The 19,169-nt window shown below is 53.3% G+C and overlaps 1 protein-coding gene and 2 long non-coding RNA genes across 3 annotated transcripts in view; 2 read left to right on the forward strand and 1 right to left on the reverse strand.

The window, feature by feature from the left end:
- The window catches only part of EYA2 (EYA transcriptional coactivator and phosphatase 2), a 204,184-nt gene extending 188,986 nt beyond the window's left edge, over positions 1-15,198 (forward strand). Inside the window, exons 13-16 of the mRNA XM_029918473.1 lie at positions 1,378-1,492; positions 2,412-2,533; positions 6,586-6,686; positions 14,404-15,198. Of these exons, the coding sequence (XP_029774333.1) occupies positions 1,378-1,492; positions 2,412-2,533; positions 6,586-6,686; positions 14,404-14,484 (419 nt within the window). The 3' untranslated portion in view covers positions 14,485-15,198. The remainder of the gene's footprint in view (positions 1-1,377; positions 1,493-2,411; positions 2,534-6,585; positions 6,687-14,403) is intronic.
- LOC115274931 lies at positions 301-15,111 on the reverse strand. Its single transcript, XR_003901323.1, has 2 exons — positions 14,872-15,111; positions 301-740 (listed from the first exon to the last, which is right to left on the reverse strand). It is a non-coding gene; the product is annotated as an uncharacterized LOC115274931 (long non-coding RNA).
- Positions 15,199-15,260: 62 nt separating the features above from the next.
- Positions 15,261-16,368, forward strand: LOC115274930. The gene is made up of 2 exons (XR_003901322.1): positions 15,261-15,410; positions 16,122-16,368. It is a non-coding gene; the product is annotated as an uncharacterized LOC115274930 (long non-coding RNA).
- Positions 16,369-19,169: the final 2,801 nt, after the last annotated feature.

Raw genomic sequence — 19,169 nt, forward strand, 5'->3', positions numbered from 1 at the left:
GGTTGACAGGCTGGCTGCCGGCGAGTGGGAAGCCCCTGCGAACTGCACACCTGCCCCCGGGGGGTTTGTACTGTTATTAAGGCCCCGGGGGCTGTGGGGAAGGTGCAGAGAGGAAGGAAAGCCAGGGACCTCCGGCAACGGTTTCTGAATTCATTCTCCCTTGGGCAAACACCCCACACCAGCCCCTACTGTACGGTGCCCTCTGGGGCTGCCTCCGCCGGGCTGAACAAAGCCAGCCTGATCCCTGCCCTCGAGCAAACGGCGCAATGACTGACTGTCCAGAAGAAAGGGCATCAGAAATGAGCGTGAAGGATTTATGCAAAAAGGGAAGGTGTGGTCCAGGTTCTGAAACGAGGTGTGCAAAGGTCCTGAGATAGGATCAGACTTCTGTCCCAGGGGACGGAGAGGAGGCCACTATGGCAGGAATGGAAGGACATCAGGGCGATGGCAGGAGAGGAGACCGGCAACCTCGCAGGTGCGGGGGCGTGGGCCGTGGAGTCTGAACCCCATCTCAGGGGCCTCGACAGCCACCAGAGTGATGGCTGGGTGTAGGAACTCCAGAGAGGGGGCTCTGGAGGTCCGCCATCTGGCCACCAAGCCCGTCTCCACGATTTCCTCCCTGCGGTGAGCAAGTCCGTCCACCCACACAGCCTCCGTGTCTTTACCTGACTCACATGATGTTATATCCCAAGTATATCTCAAACACAAATAAATAAAAAGAGTGTCCCCCTCTGGAGTCCCTGTGAAAATGAATGAAACAAATCATGTTAAGAGCACAGGATCCTACACATAGTAAACACTCAATAAACGTTAGTCATTTCTATTTCATTATTCATTTTTTGTCTCCACTCACAGTATGAACTCAATAATTGCATTTTTTCACTCATCTGTATATGCAGTGCCTGTTACAATACTGAGCACGCAGCAGGCACTCCCGAAGTCTTGGTTGATGGACGGATGAGCAAAGGGAGGAAGGGGTGGATGGGAGCGAGGGATGGAAGATGGATGGATGGTGGGCAGAGGGAGGGAGGGAGGAAGGGAGGGATAGAGGGATGGATGGATGGATGGATGGTTCGTTGGATGGGTGGATGGATGGATGGATGGGTGGGTGGGAAGGCAGATGGGTGCCTGGAGGGAGGGAGGGATGGGCAGAGGGAAGGAGGGAGGGAGGGATGGGTGGATGAATGGATCAATCAGTAGATGGATTGATCCATAAATCCCAAAAATAAGATTAAAATCAATGGATTAACGTTGACCTTGGGTGTCATCTGATTTGAAACCTCAGGGCACCAGTAGCTAGACCCCCCTTCCCTAACCACTAGCCCCCAGACTTCTAAAATAATACCCAGCACATCTCTTTCTGCCCCTTGTCCACAGGCTTGATAGGAGCTCCTAAGAGAGAGACTTGGCTGCAGCTCAGAGCCGAGCTGGAGGCTCTGACCGACCTCTGGCTGACCCACTCTCTAAAGGCGCTCAACCTCATCAATGCCCGGTAGGTGGGGGCCCCCATTTTCCTTTGTGCCCCTGAACTCCGCCCTCCCATTTGAGGCGGTAGCTCCTCTATTTCTACGCTTGGGAATTGGCCTCTCCAAATTCTCATTCGCGGGCTCTCCAGGCATTTGATGCAGCGGAGAGATCGTGAGGCACACGGGCACCTGGCGCCACAGCTGGGCAGATAGCTACGCGCACTTTCCAGGGCCTAGCAGAGCCAGAGAGATATCTGTGCCCGGGTCCATCTGGTCGCACCCACCCTTGCCCACAACAGCCGCCGTCACAACACCTTCTCGCACCACATTTCATCTGGCACTTAGAGGGAAGGAGGGTCCAGTTCCATCCCGGCCTCCCGGTCAGTTGCCCCTTGCCCTTAAAGGAAACCATCTGGGCCGGAGAACACACTACCATCTGCGCAGCATCAAAAAATCTCATGAGCCAACATATGCATGGCCACAGAATGGCTCCTTCCCGCCGACGTGTCTTCCTAGATACACGCTGTGTCCCAACGAGTGGGAGAGTAACCCATGGCGCCGGGTTTCTGGCTTCTGGAGGCGCATCAGGACCGGCAGGCGCTCCCCAGTTTACCCCCGCCCTCGCCACTCCCTGGCGTCCTGCACCTGATCCACGGTACCTCATGGGCGTCACCGAGGCGGCTGCAGCGATTTAGGTTTGGGCCTTTGCAGGAAACATTTTTCTAAGTAAAAGTATTGCACTGGTGTTTCAGCGTGCCAGGCGGCCTCAGGCTTAATGAGAGGGACAACTGGAGGATCCTTGGGCCCCACTCCACCCAAGGATGACTGAGCCAGCGCTTCCAGACCCCGCCAGAATGCCTGCCGACCCCAGGCTCGCTCTGCGGGGGAGGAGGCCTGGCCTGGCCGTGCCTGGGAGCTCTGACCCACGGTCTTTTCTGTCCTCAGCCCCAACTGTGTCAACGTGCTGGTCACTACCACTCAGCTAATTCCTGCGCTGGCCAAAGTCCTGCTGTACGGACTGGGCTCCGTGTTTCCTATCGAGAACATCTACAGCGCAACCAAGACAGGTACAGAGAACCTAGACCTCGGGGTGACGCACAGAAGGGTGGGTGAGGGTAGCTTTCCATCCCTTGTAGGAGAAGCTTATGGAAAAACAGCATTAGGGAAGCTAAAAAGCTTACTTGTCCACGGGCGTGACTCAGATCCCCCGGACAATTCCACATACCACTCACTTTGAACCTCAGCTTCCAAAGAAATCAGGTAGGACCATATTCTAAAGTGTGTGTGTTAGTCAGGATGCCTGCAAAGCTGCTGTAATGTATATACACCCCCAAACACACGGGCTCACGTCAGAATCAAAGCTGATTTCTCCCTCACTTGTCAACAGACCAGACATGAGTGATCCAGGCTAGTGGGGCAACTCTGTCCTGAAACTCGTCCAGAATCCTAGGTCCTCCCATCTTATTTTTCCACCATCCCCTGTGGTTTTATTTTCATGTGTGTGGTCAAATCAGAATCCTGCTACATTGTCATTCCGGCTTATGGGAAAGGGGAGGGAAGCGGAAGGAGTAATACATGTCCAGTATTCCAAAGCCAGATTCAGAAGGGATACCTAGTACTTCTACTCACCTCCTATTGGCCCCAGCTTAGTCACATGGCTATGGCTGTTTGCAAGGGAAGCTGGGAAATGTAGTCCATGGCTAAGTGCCAGGAACACAGGTAAAAGTCATGGAATTATATTTCTAAGAAGAGGGAAACAGTCCTTGCCACAGTGTGGCACAGGAGGTGATTTTAACTTTAGTTGGTACAAGTCATCAAATAATCTTAACTCTAACCTGGAACCACACAGAACATTTTTGGGTTTTTTTCATTCTCTTTTAAGGAGACACTCTCAATTTGGCATTATCCTGCATTAACACCTCTCTTAATAGTTGATAATCTCCATTATTAACAAAGAGAACAAGCCTTAGGCTCAGAGCTTCCATCAGATAAAAGAATTTAATAACCAGAAATTAACAGCATCATTTATCATCAGGGCAGGTAATATTGGTTTTCTTGGGAAGGGGATATTCTTATATCACCTGAAACTGTATAATAATACAAAATAAATCTAGTTAAGATTTTTTTTGACATTTATTTATTTTGAGACAGAGAGAGCATGCATGTGCATCACAGCAAAGAGCCCAACACAGAGCTTGATCTCATGAACTGTGAGATCATGACCTGAGCTGAAATCAAGTCAGACTGTTAACTGACTGAGCCACCCAGACAGCACAAGATGTTTTTAATTAGAAATTTTTACCCTTGTTTTCATCTGGAGAGAAAAAAAAATGATAGTACTTTGGAAGCAGTTCTCCCAGAGCAGTTTTTACCTTTACTGAAGTTCTGAGTCTGAACATTAACAGAAAAGTGCCTTTCGATTTTAAAATCATGAGCATCAGGCCCCAGGCGGCCATTAGCGCTGATGCAGTGGGACCCGGTAGCCAGTCACTCGTGTGCCAGGCTTGATCAGAACCTCCTTTTAAAATATTCTTTAGCCTGGGGCACCTGGGTGGCTCAGTCGGTTGCATGACTGACTTCAGCTCGGGTCATGATCTCGCAGTTCGGGGGTTCGAGCCCCGCGTTGGGCTCTGTGCTGACAGCTCAGAGCCTGGAGCCTGCTTGTGATTCTGTGTCTCCCTCTCTCTCTGCCCCTCCCCTGCTCATGCTCTGTTTCTCTCTCTCTCAAAACGAAATAAACATTAAAAATTAAAGAAAATATTTTTATCTTGAATTATGAGAAAATACACATAAAATGTACCGTCTTAACCATGCTTAAGGGTGCAGTTCAGTGTGATTAGCCACATGCACGTTGTTGTACAACCGTCCCCACCAACGGTGCACAAGGATTCCGATTTCTCCACGTCCTCACCAACATTTGTTCTTTTTCTTTCCTTTTTTGATAATAGCCATCCTAATGGGTGCGAGGTGATGGGTGTTCTTTTTAATACAGTGATTCTGTGGTTGAATTAACAACTCCGGTAACAACAGATGTTGGTGAGGATCCGGAGAAAGGGGAATCCTCTTGCACTGCTGGTGGGAATGCAAACTGGTGCAGTCGCTCTGGAAAACAGTATGGAGGGTCCTCAAAAAATTAAAAATAGAACTACCCTACGACCCAGCAATTGCACTACTAGGTACTTACCCAAAGGATACAAATATACTGATTCGAAGGGGCACATGCACCCCAATGTTTATAGCAGCGCTATGGACAATAGTCAAACTATGGAAAGAGCCCAAATGCCCATCAGCGGATGATGGATAAAGAAGATGTGGTGTATATATAAATGGAATACTACTCGGTGAGCAAAAAGAATGAAATCTTGCCATTTGCAACTATGTGAGTGGAACTAGAATGTACTATGCTAAGCGGAATTAGAGAAGGACGAATACCGTATGATTTCAGGCTAAGCTTGCCTCCAGGTTACACTCTGTTCCACACGCGCTCTCACTGTGGGACCAGCAGCCACCAGGGGTATATTAGCCTCATGACAGAGGGCAGAAGTGTTTTTATTTATTTTTGATACAGAGAGTGACAGAGCATGAGAGGGGGAGGGGCAGAGAGAGAAGGAGACACAGAACTGGAAGCAGGCTCCAGGCTCTGAGCTAGCTGTCAGCACAGAGCCTGACGCGGGGCGCGAACCCACCAAAGTGAGATCTGACCTGAGCCGAAGCTGGAGGCTTAACCAACTGAGCCACCCAGGCGCCCCTCGACAGAGGGCAGAAGTGAAGGGGGCCAAGCCGCACCACCCACACCCACTTCCTAAGCATGCCGGGATTGGTCAGAGCAAATCACATGGCCAACCCGACGTAGGGTGGAGAAAGGGCCCCACCTGCTGGAGGGAAAGACATTGCAGGGGGTGATGTATTCTCTTAACTCCCAGTTAGGTTTCGCAGCCCTGAGCCAGCCTCACCTCGCACAGAGGAGCAAGCAGGCACAGAGGGAAGACAGACAGGTCTGCGGCACAGCGGAGTCCTACCTAGAGCAGGATAACAGTAGCTCAGAGCTCAAGGAATTGGGCAGGCGGCCTGGGTCCAAATCCCAACCCTGCGCTTGCTAGCTGAGTGGCCCGGGCAAGTGACTTCACCTCTCTGTGCCTCCGCTTCTCTGTCTATTAAAAAAAATGGAGGACCAGAATACCTCTAAGCATATGACAAAGGGGCATCGTGCGTGCAGAACATCCAGCAGTTCCCAGCAGAGCACACGTGCCCAACAATAAGAGCTGTTTTAGTATTAGTATTACCACTCCTACTGACAGTGCTCCGCTCCTCTTCAAGGCGCTTCAGCAGCCTCAGTTTCTTTGTCTCTAAAACGGGAATTCTATGAATTGCAATTTCATAAGGAGTGCTGTCACCGTAAATGAATAATGTTAAGTCAGTGGTTCCCAAACGGAGCAGGGAAGCTGTGTGCCTCCCCAGGAGGTGGCAACATCTGGAGACATTTTTGCTTTCCAGCTGGAGGACGGGCTGCGGGCGGGTTGGGGGAGGAGATGGAGGGTGCTGCTACACATCACCGCGACCCGGGCAACCCCCCGCCTCCGCCACCAGCACAGGGTTACCCAGCCTCACGTGCCAGTGATGGCGAGGCTGGGTAATCCTGATGTAGGGAGCACTCAGCAGATTCCTGGGGTACAGAAAATTCCGTGAGCTCCGGCTCCTTCTAGCAGCGCTGCTCTCCTTACTGTTCCCGCCCTGGCTCACACATCAGGATGAGCTAAGATCTGGGAAGGAGTAGACTGCGGAGGTGGTCCCCACCGGGTAGCAAGGGGAACACCGCAGGGGAGTCAAAGGCCTGTCGCCAGGCTGCCCCCTCCCCCGTGGACTGTGAATCCTGTCCCGCTGCCTCCTAAATCACGTCACCTGTCAGAGCCCCGGTGTCCTCAGCTGTGAAATGGGCCCAGCCTGCTGCGCGGAGACTCCGGCACCCACTTGGAGCCCCTGCTCCGCGCCTCCTGCCTCACCGGGGCAAGCCACGGAACCTCCCTGCGCTTCCGCATTGTCACCCCCACATGGGGACGCAGTGACGTGGGGCGGTGATCCCGGGTCCCCAGTCTGTTCTCTTTCCTTCCTGTGCGCACAGGGAAAGAGAGCTGCTTCGAGAGGATCATGCAGAGGTTCGGCAGGAAAGCCGTCTACGTCGTCATCGGCGACGGCGTCGAAGAGGAGCAGGGGGCAAAAAAGGTACTTACTTCGTCCATCTCTCGGCCGCAGGGCCCTTCCTGCAGATTTCCTCCCCACCCCCCGCCAGGCCCTTAGCTCCTGCCCTCCCTGCCCATTTGCAGTCGCAGAGGCGTCCTGAGTCATTTCCTTCTGCAAATCCCCCTAGGTGCCTTTGGCGGCCGCCCCTGGTAGCCCTGGATTTTTTCTGGGCCGGCTGCTCGGGAGCCCGGGGCGCTCTGTCCGGGCGGCCGGTGGGGGGCTGGCGCACGTGTGCGCGCTTTATTTCATACGCCCGGATCATATGTTCCAGGAACCCGTCCCAGTTAATAAAGACAGCATTAAGCTAATGAAAAAGAAAATCCTGCATTTGTGATCTCGGGCCCTTGAGGAGAGGGGCAGGGGGTTCTGGTGGCCCCAGCTCTGCTCTTGGAAAAGAAACAGCTGCCCCAGTCCTGGGTCTGGACCTGTCAACAGCATCCCCTCGAGCCGGCCGCCCCCGACCCCGAGGCCTGGGAAGCGGATTGTTAATGTCACAGAGCTTAATTTGGAGGACCTGGCTTCCCCCTTCCCTCCCCAGCGACAGATTCCAAGGAAATGCAGAAATGTTCAGGGTCTCCGAGAAGAGAGGGAGGGCCCCTAAGGTCCCCAGTGGAGGGGATGGGCACCACCTGCAGGGTTCCTCCCCTCCCCTGCCCCCTGCAGACTCGGCCTTTAGGCTTCAGGCTTCAGCGACACTTGCCTCGGAAGAAATCCCTGAGCACCTGCCACTCTGGTCCTCTGGCTACCCCGGGTCGGCCTGGAACGTCCTTTCCCGCCCCCCCCCATGTCCGTCCATATTTGTTCCTCGGGGCCTGGGTGATGGGGGCTTGATGGCATCCCCTCCAGCTAGCGGGGCAGCTCCATTAGCTGAGCGCCAGCAGCTGTCACAGCCCGGAGCCTGCAGGGAGCAGAAGGGACAGGCTCTCTTCCCTCCCTCAGCCCACAGCAGGGGGCAGATGTGTGTGTGAGGTGGTGGCCAGAGCTTTGGAGAGTAAAGCAGGGATTGTGAAGGGACCCAAGGGACGGGGGGGGGGGGGGGGCAAGACGTGACAGGTTACAAGTGTGGTCAAGGTAGGCCTCGTGGTGCTGAGCAAAGACAGGAGGAGGAGAGCGAGTGAGTCAAGTAGATATCAGAGGGAAGGCAGCCCAAGAGAGAGCAGAACCAAGAGACTGTGGCGTGTGGAGGCTGGGACTCCTGCAGGAAGCCAGCATGTCCGGCGCACTGCTGAGCCCCCGTGTGGGAGGTGCCAGGGGTGGGGGTCAAGGAGGGGCCTGGCCTCTTCTTTCTTTTTTCCTTTAATATTGTTTAATGTTTATATATTTTTCAGAGACAGAGCGCAAATGGGGGAGGGGCTGAAAGAGAGGGAGACACAGAATCCGAAGCAGGCTCCAGGCTCGGAGCTGTCAGCACAGAGCCCGACGCGGGGCTCGAACTCATGAATGGTGAGATCGTGACCTGAGCCGAACCCACTGGGCCACCCAGGTGCCCCTCTGAGCTCTTCTTTTTAAAGCAAATTTCTTTAACTTTAAAAATTGATTGATTTAAGGGCGCCTGGGGGCCTCAGTCAGTTGGGCGTCAGACTTCGGCTCAGGTCATGATCTCGCAGTTGGTGAGTTCGAGCCCTGCGTCAGGCTCTGTGCTGACAGCTCAGACCCTGGAGGCTGCTTCAGATTCTGTGTCTCCCTCTCTCTCTGCCCCTGCCCTGCTCGTGCTCTGTCTCTCTCTCCTAAATAAACATTTTAAAAATTTCTAATAATACATAAAATAAAAATGGGTGATTTAGGGGTGTCCGGGGAGCTAGGTCGGGCATCTGACTTGATTCCAGGTCAGGTCATGATCTCACATGGGATGGAGCCCCACATCGGGCTCTGTGCTGACAGTGCAGAGCCTACCTGGGATTCTCTCCCCGCCCCTCCCCTGTTCCCATACCTCCCCGCCAAATAAAGTTTTTAAACCTGAATTGATTTAGAGAGAAAAATGCTAGGTAGCTAACAGTGATGGAGGGTTGCACACAGAACGACCCAAGCAGTAGCGTGAATCACATGAATTACCACGAGTGACTGGTGTTCCAGAAACACCGCGCCAGGTCGAGAGCATGGTCTGTGTGGTGAGACTATCCACCAGCAGTCTTTCTAGCACCCTCTCTCCAAGCTCAGACCGGACTAATAACTCTGCCCTAAGCCTGGGACCATGAATAAAGTTTTGCTTCTGTCACCGTTGGACTGAAGAACCAGCTTAGACCTGTGCTCCCAGGAACCCGTCACCTGCCTTCTGGCCCTGACCTGGAGAATGACAGGGACCTCCATGGCGGTGCTTACATTTTCCCTCCTCTCATAACTGGAGAGGGTCTGTTAGGACAGAGGAAGCCTGAAAAGTTTTGCAATGAGCCCTTTCTCTCCAGGAACAAGATGCTAGTGGACGACCTAACCATAATGTCCAAAAGGCCAAGATCTAAGGGTGTTATCCGAGACAAATAAAGGGAAAGTTAGCAGTGCTCACAATCCCATGTGCTTCGGGATGTAAATGCTCCGGCACAAAGTCGCAGCTTGTACCCAAGCGCGCCACAGCGGTGGATGTGACCCGGCAAACACGGGGGGGGGGGGGGCCGGGTGCAGGTGTGCAGTGTCCACGGTCTCCACCAGGGGAGGTGCTGCGGACCTAACGTGCTTTCTCCAAAACGGTGAGCACCTCGTGGAGAGATTCTGAATGCAACAAAAGACAGATTTCCCATGATTTACCCCTCAGTTGCACTTCTGGAAATTCGGGTTTGATTAAAAGCACGTGCAAACTACTCTGTGTTTATACGTGACCTGTACAATGTCGAGTCCAGGCTCGAGTCCAGGTTTATCCTTGCCTGAATATCTGATAGCACATTCGAAAATCAGTCAAGTCCAAGGCGTGTGAGAAGGGGTCGGGTGCCTTCCCCCACACCACGCAGTGTGCCCAGATCATTAGGAGTCAAAATTCGCACCTTTGGCAATTACCACAGTGACCGCTAGAGGGCAGGCTTTTCCTCCTTTGAGAGCGTCTAGTCAGGGCTCCCCTTCCAGTGCTGGGCCAGGCACCTCCCGGGCCTCACCCTCCCACCAGCCCTGCCCCCACAGTGGCCTTCCGCAGATGACACCCCCTCACCCCCTCTCTGAGCTGCCCTTCCTTGTCTGGAACAGCTGCTGGGAATGTGCATCTAGGGCTGAGCAGAGGAGGGATGCATAGTGAGTTCTCAATGACCCGAAGCTCTGCTATTACTCCCCCGGGGGGCGGGGGGGGCGGGAGGAGTGATAACCCACCTTAGAAATTCAGGCGCGTTTCTCTCTCCTGGGAGAGAAAATATGAATGCTCGTTCGCACATCATTGTGAAAACTCCCCTAAGTCTCTCGTTTGCTTGCTCGCTCGGAGCCCTTGAGAGAAGCGCTTTACTGCGGCCGAGACCTGCGGAGGAGGGGGCGGGGGTCCCCAGCAGGGCCAGCACCAGCCTGATGCTAGGGAAGGGGGCTGGGGTGGCCCGAGATACCCGGCAGCCATTGAAACCGTGGAGAGGCGTCCCTCGGTCACACAAAGCACCCACAAGCTTCGGGGACCCAGGCTCCGTCTGAGTTGTTGCTCGGCGGTTTCCAGTGCTGCTCCTGGCCACCACCCATGGCCACACCGCAGTCCCTGGGGAGGAAAAGAGGGAGGCGACATCTTCCCTTAAAGGGTACAGGCGATTGCACTGCCCGCATCCCATTGGCCAGATCTGAGTCACGTGACGGCGCCTTGCTGCAGAGCCCCCTTCAAGGTGCCGCCTGTATTCCCAGCCACCGAGCGTCGCTAAGAAAAACGAGGGCCACTTCTGAGAGAGAAGGGGGAACGGATGTTGGAGGCCGCTGGCAGTCTCCGTCACAGCTGGCCTGCGGCAGGGCTGTGACTGGCATCTAGGGGAGCCTGACCTAAGCCCAGGCCCTTAACCACTCCTATTTCTGACATCATCATTTGACTTAATCCTCAACTCTTCCAGCAAAGTGGGTGTCATTGGCTTCATTTTACAGGGGATGCATCTGAGGCTCAGAGAGGTTCATCAATGTACCTAAGGTCACACAGCTCTATATGCAAATAGATGTGGGTTTTGCTCCAAATGCCAAGCAGGAAGGAGGTGCATCTAGGAGTTTGGAGCACTGGGCTAGCCAGACAAGAGTAGGAGTCTATCAGAGGGCACACACACCCCCCCATACAGAGCCCCCCCCAAAAAAACCCTCCACCAGTGTCTAAAGCAGCAGCCGCAGCCCATCAGCGAACGGTGCTGTGCAGCAGCCGCTCGCCCGGCCTGATGGATGGGAGTCATTAGCCCAGGCTGCCGGACACCTGAGCCGCGTGAAATACGGCGACAGGACAAGGGGCTCTGACTGTTCGGGCTGACGGTGTTGTTAATATCACCATTTTAGTGGGTCATTTGTCTCCACCTCGCCGCAAGCCATAAATCCACCTGCGCGCTAGGGCCAAGATGGAGGGGTGCCTGGGACATTCTCTTCTACCTTTGCTCATTTGGTCCCAGAAAAATGAATTACACTCTTTCACGGGAGACAGGATTGGCCAGGCAGGAACCAGAACGCATCTTTGCAGAGAAAGGAAGGTTTGGCTGAGGTGGGGGAGGGTGGGGGGTGGGGGGAGCTGGGGCAATGGGAAGGAATTAGAGAAAGGGCAGCCGTTCTGCTTCCTTTGAGCAAGAGAGAAAAAAGATGTGTTCACTGAGGACTTAGAGAAACTAGCCTTCCCATCCCCCCCTCCTCTTCATTCCTCCTGGTGCTTCTCCAGCACCCACTGTGTGCCAGGAGCCATGCAATGCAGCAGTGAACGACTCGCTTCAGGGCCTTTGCACTGGCTTTTGTCCTCTGCCTCCACTACCCAAACACACAGGTTTGCACATCCTTGTTGCCCTCTAGGGCCTGGGAGAGGCGGTCCCGACCCAGCTGTCGGGACAGATGCCCTCCCGCTGCCCTCTGCCCCACCTCCCCGATCTGTCTACATCACCGTGCTCCCCACAGACAGAACCATCTGGGTCATTTCGTGCATCTGGATTTCTCTGTGGCTCCAGTGAGAGTCCTGTGTGTGCGGGTGTCACCCAAGCAGGAGGCTCGCGAGAGCACAGCAGTGGACAGAGTCCCCGCCCTCTGCATTCCCCTCCCCCATCTCAAGAGCCTTCACCTCATCACAGCTGCAAAGTCCCTTTTCCCTGTGTAAGGCACATATTCACGGGTCCTGGGGATCAGGACATGGATGGACATCTTTGGGGGGCTGTTATTCTGCCTGCCACAGACCAGAAAGGCCAAGATAAACAATGTAGGGGCGCCTGGGGGCTCAGTCGGTAAAGCATCTGACTTCAGCTCAGGTCATGATCTCACAGTCTGTGGTTTGAGCCCCGGATCGGGTTCTGTGCTGACAGCTAGCTCAGAGCCTGGAGCCTGTTTCGGATTCTGTGTCTCCCTCTCTGACCCTCCCCTGCTCGTGATGTCTCTGTCTCTCAAAAATAAAACACATTTAAAAAATTTAAGGTGACAATGATATAAAGAGTAGGCAGAGTAATATGTGCAGAGCCCCCAGAGGCGGGAAAGGATTTGATGGGTTCCAGGACCCAACAGGATGCCTGTACAGTTTCCGTACAGAAATCTCAGAGCACAGAACTCCGGGCATCCCAATGTTCATCGAGCACCGTCTGTTCACTTTGTTAGTAACTGAAGGCCCGTGCCTGTCTGCTGGATGCCAGGATGCTTGTCGCTGCAGGTAGCAGGAAGCCTACGTAAGGATGAGTTAAACTTGCTCACCTAACAAGGGTTAGACGTAGACGGTCCCTAGGTGGTTTTTCACCAAGCATCCCTATCATTTTGCTCTACATTTCCAACCATCCCTGGCTTTTTTAGTTTCTGATTCGTTGCCTCATAATCTCAAAAGGGCCACCACAGCTCCAGACATCACATGCTAACATGACAGCATCCAAATAGAAAGGGAAAGTAAGGAGGAAATTCTCTTCTCGGGTGCCTCCCTCTCATTCTGGAGGAAACCCTTTCCCAGAAGCCTCTCGCAACCTTCCTCCTTGGCTTTCAGTGGGTCACAAGTCAAGAGGGATACAGGACAAATCACTGACAAATCGGGCCTGGGGTTGCCACAGCATTCCCTAAGCCTGGGCACAGTGCTGCAAAATTCAGGGTTCTGGAAGCAAGAAAGAAGGGAGAGTGGCGTTGGGCAGGCAACAACTTTAGCCAATGATTAACTTGTCCAGTGATAAAAATGTGCCCGGCTACGGTGCCTGGCGCAGGATGGGCGCTCACCAAACATTAATGATCAGTGGCGACCATGATTATGATGGTAACTGGTTCTGACTTGCCGGTAATTGAACTTTGGTTAAATCAGTTCTTTCTCATCCCCCACTTGAAAAAGGTGCCTGTGGTTTTGTTTCCAGGTTTTTTGTTTATTTCGGTGGCTTCAGGGGGACAGTAAACACAACTGTAGATTTAAGAGACTATTATTTAATGTTTTTTAAAATGTCTGTTCATTTTTGAGACAGAGAGACAGAGACAGAACGCAAGCAGGGGAGGGGCAGAGAAAGGGAGAGATAGTGTGAAGCAGGCTCCAGGCTCTGAGCCGTCAGCACAGAGCCCGATGCGGGGCTCGAACTCACGAACCGTGAGATCATGACCTGAACTGACTTTGGAAACTTAACCACCTGAGCCACCAAGGGGCCCCTAAGGGACTATTATTTAAAACACTGGGTATCGAGGCACCTGGGTGGCTCAGTCAGTTAAGCGACCGGCTTCAGCTCAGGTCATGATCTCGTGGTTCGTGGGTTCGAGCCCCCCGTTGGGCTCTGTGCTGACAGCTCAGAGCCTGGGGCCTATTTCGGAGTCTGTGTGTCTCTCTCTCTCCGACCTTCCCCTGCTCGTGCTGTCTCTGTCTCTCAAAAATAAAATAACATTTTAAAAATAATAATTTTTAAAAAATTAAACACTGGGTATCACAGGCGGACCCACTGAAATCCAAGCTCTACATCATGACACAGAGGCGCCCCACCCGCACACCTGCACGCCCCGACGGGGCCCCAGCACCTGACATGACTGTGCCCCCTCCTCAGGGCCTTTTGCACCCAGACATACTCCTAATAGCGTTTAGCGTGTGTGCCAGGCACCATGCACAGCTGCGACAACTGTATACACCAAAGATTGTCTCACAGACCAGGTAACAGCAAAGAAAACGGACTGATGATGTCCTGTGTCACCTGCCTACCAGGGCCTGCCGCTCTGTCTAGGTGGAGATGAGCACACGTAGGGACAGGTGGGAGTCGAGAGGGCACCTAGCGGAGACTCTGGTCGTGAAGTCGCAGAATCAAGGCCAATGTTCTAAGAAGGACGGCTTTCCCACTGCACGACTTCATTCCGCCAGTGCGCCGCCTAGGCCCACGCGGGTCCCGGGGAGGGCAGAGGGTCAGACGTCACAGGCTCTGAGGGCACGGAGACAGCGTGGCCAGGCTGGTGGGCACTGGCCAGACGGGTCTGCCTGCCGGCTGGGAAACACCCTCGGGGTGCGCTGGGGGCGTGGCCTCGCACCCGGCTCTGACTGTGGGCAAGGGGAGGGGATGGCCGCAGGGGGCCAGCAAGGGAGGACCTGGGGGGGCGGGGCGCGGGGCGGGCCGGGACCCAGCAGCGGGCGTCCTGTGTCCCTGTGTGTTCGCAGCACAACATGCCGTTCTGGCGGATATCGTGCCACGCCGACCTGGAGGCGCTGCGACACGCCCTGGAGCTGGAGTATTTATAGCAGGACCCCCGGCCCCGCCACCTGCCACCCCCGGCGCCTCCCACCCACCACCGGGCCCTCGCCGTCCCGCCTTCCGCGCCAGACGCCGGACCCCAGGCTCGGGCCCTGCGGCCGAGGGGACGTGCCCCGCAACCGTCGCAGAAGCCACCCTTCCGTCCCACGCGGGTCCTGAGACGCAGAGCGCCCACCTGCGGCTTCGGAACGTTTAACGTTGGAGAAAAGTGCGGACTCGGAGTCCAGGCTTTTCTACAAGACTCACGGAGCAGCAGCGAGAGATTGCCGATCTGGGGGAGGGCTGGCGGCCAGGAGGAGGGGGACGGGCTCGGGTTTTCGTTTTCCTTTTTAATTTATGGACTGATCTCCCTGCCCCGGCATTACGTCTCGTACCTGTGTTGTTGGTTCGCTTAGTCGTTGGTTTGGTTTGGTTTTCGAAACTGGCATGGGGGGCGGGGCAGCTCGAACACAAGCACGCTCGGCCGCCAGGTGTGCTTTAGGGGGACAATCATTCCTTGAACAATTGGTGGGGGAGGTGATTCGGGGCTGATGGGAAGACTGTTGCTTATTTTTGTTTTTAAGGACCGAACCTGGTGTCATGTGGACAATGCACGTGCCTTATGCCGCCATCTTGTTTTCTCGGAAGAGGGGACCCTGGGGAGGAGTCAGTACTTTGTGACGGAAAAAAAGGCATTAAATAAACCCACGTTTACATTTTGACAGGGGCTAGGGCGTGGCTCCTTACGTCTGTTTAGTAGGCTTCCAGTGAGAGGCACTGTTGGACTTTGAGTCATCCACACAGAGAAGGTTTGGGGGACACAGATAGACCCCCTTCATCTGAAATGAACCACTTACGTGCTCAACTACTTTTCCGTTTGGGGGACTAACTGTCAAAGGCTGGGTCTGACAGAAACTGGGTCCACAGTCTGTAAGTAAGTGTGTACACTTGAATTCCGGAGGACTTAGCTTCCAGTGGCTAAGGACAGCGTCTTCCTCATTCTGGATCCTCAGTCCCCACAACAGCCTGGCACAGATACAGCGTTTATTGGAGGCTGAAGGATGGATGGATGGATGGATGGATGATCAGACAGATGGTAGATGGGTGATGGATGGATGGACAGATGGATGGATAGAGATATGGATGATCAGAGGGACGGTAGACGGGTGATGGATGGCTGGATGGACAGATGGATGATCAGACAGACTGATGATAGATGGGTGATAGATGGGTGGATGAATGGATGGATGGATGGACAGATGGATGATCAGATAATGGTAGATGGGTGATGGATGGACGGATGAATGGATGGACAGATGGAATAGATGGATGGATTGATGGATGGATAGACAGATGGATGATCAGACAGACTGATAGATGGGTGATGGATGGATGGATGGACAGATGATCAAACAGATGATAGTAGATGGGGGATGGATGGATGGATGGATGGATGGACGGACAGAGAATAGATGGATGAATGGATGGATGGACAGACGGATGATCAGACAGACTGATGGGTGATGGATGGATGGATGATCAGTCATATGGATGGTAGATGGGGGGTAGATAGCTCAGTGGATGGGGGGTGGATAGCTAAGATTCATTGGCCCCAGGCTGCTGATTTTCACCGTTTCCCCAGCAGGATCTTAGCTCTTGAGAACAATCTTAGAGTAACTGGACTATTCAGCACCCACAAACAAAAGCCCTTGGCCTCCTAGAAGTCTGAACACAACTCCAAAACTTCCTGACAGCCCAGCAGAAGGACAAAGACCCAACAAAGTCCTCAGATCCACCTCTGTACCTGCCAAGGGCTTTAGAAGTCGGGGCCACCTGGGATTTCTTTCTGTTGCAAAGGACAGAAACACAACAAAGTGACTTAAAACACAAAACAGAGTTCTTTGGCTTACTTGGCTGAAAAGTTTTGGGACGTGTGACCCCAGACACACCTCAGATACACCTCCCACACTCCCATCCCAAATGCAGAACTCAAAAAATGGCTTTAAATTTTTTAACCCAGTCTTTTTCTCTCCATCCTTGGACTCTTTAATTTGGTTTCATTTGTAGGCAATAGTCCACATGCTTAGAGTAGCAGATTTCCATGGGTACAGCATTAATTCTTAAAAGGACACTTGTTTGGAAAGTAGGTTACATTATGTGAGGTAACATCCTTATGGTTTAAATATTTTGAGTTGGTTCTTCCTTAGTTACTTGCAGCCAAAGGCATCCCAACTTCTATAGCACATAATACTAGTACTAGTACTAGGAGTAGATCACATGGGCTCAGATTCCCACTCAGGAACCCAGACACTCACATTACCAGCAACTGGAGCAAGGTATTGTTTTCGTCAGATATTAAGCAAGTCAGCAATATTCATCCAATTTGTAAATCTTATCAGGAGTTCTGCTTCTGAGAATTTATCTACAGCTATACTTACATAGGTGTGAAAACTCCGTATGGATTTATTTTCTACAACACTGCTGGTAAGAGCAGAGAGTGAATACACCCCAAATGCCCATCGGCAGTGAACTGGGCTAAAATACAACAAGGCCATACGGTAGAGTACCACGCAGCCACGAAACAGAGCAAGAATGTTCCCTGTGGATCAGTTTGGAAGGATCTCACGGACACAGCACTAAGTGCAAAGGGCCAGTTTGGGAACAGCACATGGCACATGCCACCCTTTTTGTAAAAATGGAGAGAAAAGTAAAACCTGTATGACCATATTTGCAGAAAGAAACTTGGGCAGAAGATATAAGAAATTAATAAAAACAGTGACCCATAAGGGCTATCAGACACAGGGGTGAGGGGGAGAGTGCATATTGCATGCTGTGAATTAATTACTGTACGGATGTCTTAGAGATCAGGGCGCCTGGATGGCTCAGTCGGTTAAGTGTCCGACTTCAGCTTATGTCATGATCTCGTGGTTCGTGGGTTCAAGCCCCACGTTGGGCTCTGTGGTGACAGCTCGGAGCCTGGAGCCTGCTTTGGATTCTGTGTCTCCCTCTCTCTCTGCCCCTCCCCTGGTCGGTCTCTCTCTCTCTCAAAAATAAACATTTAAAAATTTGTTTTTTAAGTCTTAAAGGTCAAACGTCAGTTCTGGAGACTTCTCTGTCAGAGCCTGTGGCCGCCGTGTAGGTAGCTTGTTTCTAGCCAGTTTCCAGCAGCAGCAGCAGCCCTTTCCTGTGGGCCTCGGGGAGAGAGTGTGAGGCTGAGAAAAGCCGTTCTCTGAATCAAGCAGCCTCCCTCCTGCCTCGTCTCTGTGGAGCCACCATCGCCAAGAGGGGACAGCGGTCTCAGTGAGTCCCTGTCACGTTTCAGAGCAGGTGCGCTAGCCTCTCTCCCGTGCCGCCAGGCGAAGCCAGTGTCCACCGTCACCAGAGGCAGACATGACACCACACAGGGCCCTGCGGGGCGGACCTTCCCTCCCATCACCTTGTCCTGAGGAACAACAGAGAGTGACAGCGGCCACAAGCAGGAAACCAGCACACATGCCTCAGGTCACACCCCGGTCACAAGCTTGAGCTGTGACCCAGGTCCCCCCCAAGAAGCACCTGGAGGGCGGGAGGAGAGAGGCAGCCGTGTGACCCCAGTGGGGAGGAGCAGGTGGATGCTGGGGTCTAAGTCAGCCAACTTCACAAAGGGGACCTAGAACATCCCTTTGAAATTGGTCACAGGATCTGTCCAGTGAAACATGTAGGGTCCAAAAAGCAGCCTCTTGTCCAGGGGGTAAACATTTCCGTTGGTTGAGATTGTGACTCTCAGAACGCCCAGCGTTGTGGGGTCAGTGGTGGGGGCTTCTCTCCTCCTGGGGTGCTGGCTGGAGTCCGGAAGGAAGCCTTGGAGTGACTCAGCACCGAGTGACCAGGAAAGGGGGAAAGGGGGGGGCGCTGTAGTCACCTCTGAGCAGGTGGTACGGGAGCTCAGACCTGGATGGTGAGAAAGTCCAGGAAAAGCACGGGGGGGGGGGGGGGGGGGGGGAGACACAGGACTTACACAACTTGCTGGAAAGCAAAGCCTTCAACCTGGAGGGAAGGAAGGGGAACCCGGAGAAACGGGAGGTGAGGATGAAGGTCTTGGGGTTGGAAGGGAAGGCCCAGGCAGACGTGGTTGGACCCTTTTGGTTCTGAATTTGGAATTTTACCGGAGTTTAGATTTTATTCTCAATCCAATAAGAACACACCCAAGAGTTTTAAGCAGGAGAGTGGACTGATCTGATTTACATTTTTAAAAAATCAGCCTGGCTACTGGGGGTGGGGGAGGATGGTTTGGAGAGGGAAGGATGGAGGTAGGGTGTCTGGTCAAAAACAACTGGGCTTCCTCATAAACGTAAAGGAGATGTTTACATTTTATTTTATAATCTATGCAGTTTCCTACACAAAACTGTAGTGAGCATCTTGATGTATTTTTACATAGGATCACACTTGGGTAACACCACTCACAAGACGGAAGAGGTGTCCAGGTCCCCAGAAGGCTCCCTCACGCCCTTTCCAGCCTCTCCCCGCATTCCACCACTGTCCCCACATAACGCTTTCAGCCCCTTTGGGTGCCGCTCAGCGCTGGCAAAGCTATGCCTGCCAATGACCACCAGAGGGCAGCACAACCCCACAGCTGGCGAGAGCCAGCAGGTGCCACTTTATTCAAAAGGCCTGAAAACACAGGGCTGCCCTTGAAAAGATTCAGGAAGCAATG

The sequence above is a fragment of the Suricata suricatta genome, chromosome 12, assembly GCF_006229205.1.
Source record: "Suricata suricatta isolate VVHF042 chromosome 12, meerkat_22Aug2017_6uvM2_HiC, whole genome shotgun sequence".
Taxonomy (NCBI): domain Eukaryota; kingdom Metazoa; phylum Chordata; class Mammalia; order Carnivora; family Herpestidae; genus Suricata; species Suricata suricatta.